The sequence below is a fragment of the Silene latifolia genome, chromosome 5 (genome assembly GCF_048544455.1).
Source record: "Silene latifolia isolate original U9 population chromosome 5, ASM4854445v1, whole genome shotgun sequence".
NCBI classification, from domain to species: domain Eukaryota; kingdom Viridiplantae; phylum Streptophyta; class Magnoliopsida; order Caryophyllales; family Caryophyllaceae; genus Silene; species Silene latifolia.
The window spans coordinates 38273165-38281299 of NC_133530.1; the positions used below are offsets into that span (position 1 = coordinate 38273165).

General features: G+C 42.8%; 1 protein-coding gene and 1 non-coding gene across 2 annotated transcripts; one reads left to right on the forward strand and one right to left on the reverse strand.

Moving 5' to 3' along the window:
* Nucleotides 1-827: 827 nt before the first annotated feature.
* On the reverse strand, nucleotides 828-934 carry LOC141658155 (small nucleolar RNA R71). The gene has a single exon (XR_012549057.1). It is a non-coding gene; the product is annotated as a small nucleolar RNA R71 (small nucleolar RNA).
* A 1236-nt stretch (nucleotides 935-2170) lies between these two features.
* LOC141655240 (uncharacterized) lies at nucleotides 2171-5193 on the forward strand. Its single transcript, XM_074462329.1, has 4 exons — nucleotides 2171-2851; nucleotides 3115-3416; nucleotides 4695-4941; nucleotides 5050-5193. The coding sequence occupies exons 1-4, from the start codon at nucleotides 2171-2173 to the stop codon at nucleotides 5191-5193; spliced, it is 1374 nt and encodes a 457-aa protein (XP_074318430.1).
* Nucleotides 5194-8135: the final 2942 nt, after the last annotated feature.

Below are 8135 nucleotides of genomic sequence, written 5' to 3' on the forward strand. Positions count from 1 at the left end.
ACCTCATCTAAATATTCTCGACTTAGCTAAGCCTAAGAATTAAAACAATTAGTATTCTTCCTAGCTCCTTGTTGGATCGACCCTCAATTTTGCACGACGACAACCGTGCACTTGCGAGGTTGAATTTGAAACCATCAAGTTTTTGCCGCCGTTGTCGGGGAGCAAAGGCTAGATATTAATAGTTTTTGTTCTAGTTTAGACTAAGTCTCTTGTGTTACTAATCCTTACCTTAAGTGTGTAGGACTTTTTGCATGAGTAGGAGAAATCGAAGGGGTAAACCTATTCATCCGATTGACCACGAGATTGAAGCTACCGCAAGAAGACTCAATTCACTCCGAAGAAGGGGATTGATAGAAACTCCAACTTTCGAAGAACATTTAGTAGTGGAAGACGTTCTAGAAGAACCGGGTACTTTTGAGTTTTTTGAGAATCCATTTGGAATTCCCGAAGAAGCAACAATGGCCGCGGTTCCTATGAGGGACAATTTGGCTATAAAGAAGGTGGTGAATCCAAGCATAGTCAAGCCACCTATACAAGCAAATAACTTTGATGTGAAGGCTACTTTGTTGCAACTAGTCCAAGGAAACCAATTCGGAGGGGGAGCTACCGAAAACCCCAATGAACATCTTAATGATTTCTTGGATAGTTGTGACATGTATAAAGCAAATGGAGTGTCAGAGGATGCAATCCGGCTTAGGCTCTTTCCTTATTCCTTGAGGGGGAGTGCTAAGGAATGGTTGAAGAGTTGTGAGCCCGATTCTCTTAGGACTTGGTATGATGTCTCCAAGGCCTTCTTGAACAAGTACTTCCCACCACAAAGGACCGCAAGAATCAAGAGTGAGCTTCAAGGCTTCACCCAACATGATGATGAGACCCTTTATGAGGCATGGGAAAGGTATAAGGGACTCCAAAGGTTGTGCCCTCATCACGGGATCGGAGATGATGAGTTGATAAACAACTTCTATGAGGGGTTGAGCAATGAAATGAAGATGAACCTAGACTCCGGCTCGGGAAAAGGGGCACTAGACAAAATTGATCACAAGACGGCCAAGAAGCTTATTGAGGAAATGGCTTCCCGTACTTTTCATTGGAACAATGATAGGCATAAAAGGAAGGGAAAGTCAACCGTCAAGTCGGCTAACAATGTTGAGGTCAAGGGGTTAATTGAAGAGCTCAAGCAACAAGTTGCCTTGTTACATTCTAACAACACTAGCAATTCTTCTTCTAGGAATCAAGGATTCTCTTGCGAATTTTGTGGAGATCAAGGGCACCCACCCAATGAGTGTCCCTTGATGATGGGAGAGGCTAGTATGGAGCAAGTAAATGGGGTGTGGGAGTCAAGCCCGGCGAAGCAAGCATTTAACAACAATTAATACCACCCCGGAATGAGAGTCCACCCAAACTTATCCTATGGCTCACAAAATTTCCAAAACCCTACTTTCCCACAAAAACCACAATTTACACCAAACTTCCAATCTCAAAAGCCAAATACAACCTTTAACCAAGCACCTCCGGGTTTCCAAGGGAGATCCTTCCAACCAAGACCACAATTTCAACCACTCAATCAACCAACCAACCCACCATTTCAACAAAATTCCCAACCATTCCAATAAAATTCTCAACCCTTTCAACAATACATCAACCTAAATCAAACATGGAGCTCATGATGGAGCAATTGATGAATACTCAAACCCAATTCATCACTCATTCTAACCAAAAACAGGAGGAGACAACATATTCTATCAATCAACTAAGAACTCAAATGCAAGCCTCTCAAATAATGACGGATAATCAAATCTCCCAATTGGCTTCTCAAATAAGTCAATTGCAAGCCTCAAATGGAAAGTTTCCGGGTAAAACCGAGGATAATCCAAAAACCATAAATGCTATACATTTGAGGAGTGGTAGAGAGTTGGAGGACTGGGTATTCATCAAGAGGAGAAAGAGTTGTAAACCGGATGTTGTGGTTGAACCACAAAGGTGATTGAAGAAAAAGTGGTTGAAGATAATCTAGTAGAGGTTGTTGTGGAAACTCTCATGGTAGTTGATGAACCTACAAAAATTGTTTAAGAGCCCAAGCAACAACTTATGAGAACATATGTGCCACCAATTCCTTTCCACAAAGGTTGGCAAGGGTAAAACTTGAGCAAAATATGGAAAATTCATGAACATGATGAAGGGAATTAACATTTCCATGCCTTTCATTGATGCCATCAAGGAGATACCAACCTATGGTAAATTCTTAAAGGAGTTGATTTCCAACAAGAATGCCATGCAACCATCTACGGTGAATTTGTCTAAGGAATGTAGTGCCATTCTAATGAATGAGGTACCCCAAAAGCTTGAGGATCCGGGGAGTTTTTCCATACCATGCACAATTGGGACCGTTCATATTGAGAGAGCCTTATGCGATTTGGGGGAAAGTATTAGCCTTATGACCCTCAAAATTTTTAAGAAATTGAAGGATTATGAGCTCTTGCCAACAAGAGTTTCTTTAAAACTTGCGGATAGGTCGGTAAGATATCCAATTGGTCTTGTGGAGGATGTCCCACTCAAAGTGGGCAAACTTGAATTCCCTTATGATTTCTATGTGATGGACATCCTCGAAGATTCAAACATTCCCATTATACTAGGGCGCTCTTGCCTTGCCACGAGGGGTGCCACGATTGATGTGAAAAATGGGAAGCTTTCTCTTCAAGTTGGTGAAGAAAAGGTGGAGTTATCTTTGAACAAAGCTATGAAGGAACCTTCGGAAGTAAAGTCTTGCTACATGATTGATATGGTAGAAGAATGGGTTGACATGAAAAGATTTGAAGAGGACAAGGGCTTACAAGGATTTCTTGAGGGTAAGGTAAATGATTGAAAGGAGCACCGGGAATATGCTTTGGCTATGGATTCAACAATTGAAGAAGACCCAAACAAGGAATTTGAGAGCTTGAGAAGGGATGGTAAAAAAGAGGAGAGATCCACGCCTCCTCAAGTGGAGTTGAAACCTCTTCCCTCTACTCTTAAACATGCTTTTCTTGGCCCTAATGACACATACCCTACTATTGTCAATAGTGCACTCAATGACACCGACTTCAAAAATTACTCAATGTTGTGCGAAAATTCAAGGATGTCATTGGGTACTCAATTGATGATATCAAGGGAATTAGCCCTTCTTTTTGCACTCACCGCATTCACTTGGAGGACGAGGGTGCATATTCCATTGAGCCTCAACGCCGCCTTAACCCCACAATGAAAGAAGTGGTAAGGAAGGAGGTGTTGAAGCTCTATGATGCAAGTACCATTTATCCTATCTCCGATAGTGCATGGGTGAGCCCGGTGCATGTTGTACCAAAGAAGGCCGGGGTCACGGTTGTTACCAATGACAAGAATGAGCTAATTCCAACAAGAATTACAACGGGTTGGAGGATGTGTATAGACTATAGACGCCTCAACAAGGTGACTAGGAAAGACCATTTCCCCTTTCCTTTCCTTAACCAAATGTTGGAGAGACTTGCCAAACACTCTCAATTTTGCTACCTAGATGGGTTTTCGGGGTTTTTCCAAATCCCGATTCACCCCAATGATCAAGAAAAGACCACTTTCACGTGCCCGTTTGGCACCTTTGCTTATAGGCGCATGCCCTTTGGGTAGAGCTGATCATGGGCCGGGCCTATGCGGGTTTGGGCCGGGCTGGGATGAAAAAAATGGCCCACATGTACGGGTCGGGCCGGACGGGCCAAATGAGAGGGCCTATTTAGCAAGCCCAAGCCCAGCCCTTATGGGCTAAATCGGGCTTTTGGGCCTAAATGGGCTTTTCAGGCCCTAAATTTTACGACTTACCGAACGAGATAAGTAGTATAATACCTTCAACTAGTACTTTAAAAGTGCACTTAGTATAAAAAATCGTACAAAGTATGATGAAGTACATATAGATTATATGATTTATGATACGTAAACATTGCTTTTAAATCTCAATAAATATATACACGAGTTTATAAGGAATTATATATAAAATTTACGCTACTTACACAGATTTTATAACAAAAATATTCCGTAATAATAAATATGGGCCAGGTCGGGCCAAAATTTGGGTCAAACGTTTAGCCCAAACCCGGCCCAAAAGTACATTGGGCTTTTTTGCCCCGGCCCATGGGCTTTTTTGGGCCAAAATAAAAGGCCCAAGCCCTTCAAAGAAGCGGGCTAGGCCGGGTCGGGCCAATGGGCTTGGGCCATTTGATCACCTCTACCTTTGGGCTATGCAATGCGCCGGTCACATTTCAAAGATGTATGCTAGCTATATTTTCCGAATATGTTGAGGATATAATGGAGGTGTTTATGGACGATTTTTCCGTCGTAGGCACCTCATTTGATGGATGTTTAGCTAATTTGAGGAAGGTCTTAAAGAGGTGTCAAGAAACCGGTCTAGTCTTGAATTGGGAGAAATGTCACTTTATGGTGACATCCGGGGTTGTTTTGGGTCATGTTGTGTCAAGTAGAGGCTTAGAAGTGGATCAAGCCAAGATTTAAGTGATTAAAACCCTACCCCCTCCTACAAATGTCAAAGGGGTTAGAAGTTTTCTAGGGCATGCCGGTTTCTACCGGAGATTTATCAAGGATTTTTCCTTGATTGCCCGCCCCTTGACATTGTTACTTGGTAAAGATGTGCCGTTTGAGTTTACTAATGAATGTTTGGATGCTTTTAACAGGTTGAAGGAAGCTCTCATCACTGTTCCAATCATGCAACCTCCCACTTGGGGGGAACCTTTTGGCGATGCTAGTGATGTAGCGGTGGGAGCGGTGCTTGGACAAAGAAAGAATGGCAAACTTCATGCCATATATTATGCAAGCAAAACTTTGGATGAAGCTCAAGCAAATTACACCACTACCGAAAAGGAGCTTCTAGCGGTCATTTATGCTATGAACAAGTTCTGTTCTTATTTGGTGGGCTCTAAAGTAATAGTGCATACCGATCACACGGCGTTGAGGCATTAGCTAATAAAAAAGGAATCAAAACCCCGTTTGATCCGGTGGATAATTTTGCTACAAGAGTTTGACATTAAGATAAGAGACAAGAAAGGTGTGGAAAATGTTGTAGTCGATCATCTTTCTCGGCTAGTCAATGGGAATGTGAAGGATGGGCTACCTATTGATGATTACTTGCCGGATGATCAATTGTTTGCACTTGCTATAATGGATGCTCCTTAGTATGCGGATTTCGTCAACTACTTGGTATCCGGGATCATCCCACATGACTATGATTCCCATAAGAAGAAGTTCTTTCACGATCTTAAACAATACTTTTGGGAGGAACCATGTCTATATAAGTCATGTGCGGATGGGATTATTAGAAGATGTATTCCAAATGAGGAGGTGAAGCCAATAATATCTCATTGCCATGACATGCCTAGTGGAGGGCACGAGAGATCAAGAAAAATCGCCGCTCGAATCCTCCAATGCGGTTTTTATTGGCCAACCTTGTTCCACGACGTGGCTACTTATGTGAAAGGGTGTGACAAATGCCAAATAAGTGGCGGGATTTCAAGGAGGCACGAGATGCCCATGAATTACATGCTAGAGGTTAAATTGTTTGACGTATGGGGTATTGATTACCAAGGCCATTTTCCTTCCTCTTTCGGGTATGAGTACATACTTGTAGCGGTGGACTACGTGAGTAAATGGGTGGAGGCAATTCCTACCAAGACATGTGATGTCAAGTCGGTTGGCAAATTCTTGAAGACTACAATTTTCCCGAGATTTGGAGTGCCAAGGGCGCTTATAAGTGATAGAGGTTAGAATTTCCATGAGAAGACCTTTGAGGCTTTGCTCAAGAAACATGGGGTTCAACATAGGAGAAGTCTTGCCTATCACCCCCAAGCAAATGGGCAAGCCGAGATCTCTAACCGGGAAATTAAGTCCATTCTTGAGAAGACCGTGGCAAGATCACGAAAGGATTGGTCAATGAAGCTAGATGATGCTCTATGGGCGTACCGTACCGCCTACAAAACTCCTATTGGAACTTAGCCTTAGGTTGGTGTATGGTAAGCCTTGCCATCTCCCCGTTGAATTGGAACACCGCGCCTTTTGGGCGGTAAAGTTCTTGAATTATGACTTGAAGGAAGCGGGAGAGAAGAGGCTTCTTAACATGAATGAATTGGAAGAATTTCGCCTCAATGCTTATGAAAGTTCAAGAATATACAAGGAAAGAACGAAGAAATTTCATGACAAGGCAATTCTAAGAAGAGAGTTTCAAATAGGGCAGTTAGTTCTCCTATTCAATTCAAGATTCAAGCTATTTTTCGGGAAACTCAAGTCCAAGTGGTCGGGTCCCTTTACCGTGGTCCGAGTCTTTCCTTATGGATCGGTGGAGGTGACTAATGGGGACCAAACTTTCAAGGTCAATGGGCAACGGCTCAAGCACTACATAGCCGGGTCGCCCATATTTAAGAACATAAGTTCCATTGAAACTTACCTTTCCCATCCTTGAATGTAATTCATGACTTGGTCGAGCCTATGACGTAAAACAAGGGCGCTACTTGGGAGGCAACCCATGGATTTTGTAAATATCATGCATAATTAGCTAGAAAATGAGGAATTTGGAAGCATCATACTCGGCACGTTGGAGTTGGTGTTGGAGTCTAGGAGGAATTCCGATGAATTAATTGTGTTTGGGAGAGTTGATTTTTGAAATGTTCCAACATTGATAAATTTTTGATGCTTGAAGCAATAAGTATGTCAAAAGGGGATCTGAGCCTGTGGGCAGGCGGCCTGTCTATGACCGGCTCAAAACCCGCTGGAACTTTTGGACATATTTCAAGTTAGCAAGAGTGGGGAAAATGAGAAAAAGGGGTCCCAGCTGGTCCACCGGCGGACGGTCAATGACCGGCTGATAACCCGCTGTAACTTTGGTTGAAAAACTACGAAGAGGGACTCCCAGCCGGCAGGCCGGCAGCCGATCCACCGGCTGAGAGTCAATGTGAGCATGGCAGTTTGAGAAAAAAAATTGGAAAGGACTCCCAGCCGGTCGGCAGTCGGTCCACCGGCTGAGAGTTACATTACACTTGGTGAATTTTTTTGCGAAAAATAGGAGGGAGGTACTAGCCGGTCAACCGGCGGCCGGTCCCAGACCGGCGCAAAACCCGCTGTAACTTTTGACAAAAAAATCGCAAATTGGAGAGGATACCAGTCGATCGACCGGCGGCCGGTCCCAGACCGGCTCAAACTCCTACCCGTGCTCCTTTAACTCCTCTTAACCACTCATTTTCTTACCACTTTCTATAAATCACTCTCTCTCTCTTCAAACATAAACACATCCTCCATCTTTTCTCCTCACCAACTCAACCCTAAATCCTCAAAATCATCATCAAATCAACCATTTTTTGAGCTAAAACTTCCTTTTAACCATATATTATCACTACAAACTCCATTTTTCATCACCAAAACACCAAAAAACAACAAAAATCATCACTTTCAAGGCTAGGTTTGGAGAAATCCGAAAATTCCACATCATTTTTTTGGTAAGTTCTTTACTCTACCTTGGTTTATTTAAGGTTTAATTGTCTTTTTAAGCCTTTTTGGTAGAAAAATTGGAGTTTTTGAGTTGGGTTAATAAGGTGAGATAGCTATTTGAGATAGATGGCACCAAACAAGAGGGCTAGAGCCGATGCTAGCACTAGTGGAGCTGAGATAGCACCCGACCCAACCTTCCCGGAGGTCAATTTCATTTCCGAGGCACATAAGGTAAGGTTTTCTCACCTAAAATCTAGTGAAATTATCCCTACTAGATTTATTTGTCGCAATACCTTGAGAAGGCTAGGATGGGATACCGAATGTGAGAGTTTATTTAATGGGGTCGGGATGGGAGCTATGTACAAATTGCATCGCCAAACTTTTGCTAGGACTACACTTGAATTTTTGTCCTCCCTTGAAGTGGAGAAAAATAAGAATACAAGTAAGATAACCGGTATTTCTTTCCGGTTAATGAACAAGACAATTCAAGTGATCCTTGAGAGATTTGGGAGAATTTTTGGGTTGCCTAGTACTGGGAGCCACCTTCCCCCGGATAGGTATGATCAAAAGGAGTTGTGAATAGCGATTTCGGGTGAAAATATTGATGATGAACCAAAAATGAAGGAGCACCATACTCATAG

What these genes read in the sequence shown, in the direction of transcription:
- LOC141655240 (XM_074462329.1), top strand. Translation starts at nt 2,171, where the DNA reads ATGATGAAGGGAATTAACATTTCCATGCCTTTCATTGATGCCATCAAG. An exon ending in ATTACAACGGGTTGGAGGAT is followed by an intron (nt 3,417 to 4,694) that starts GTGTATAGACTA and finishes TGCTTTTAACAG; the next exon opens with GTTGAAGGAAGCTCTCATCA. An exon ending in CTTATTTGGTGGGCTCTAAA is followed by an intron (nt 4,942 to 5,049) that starts GTAATAGTGCAT and finishes TTTGACATTAAG; the next exon opens with ATAAGAGACAAGAAAGGTGT.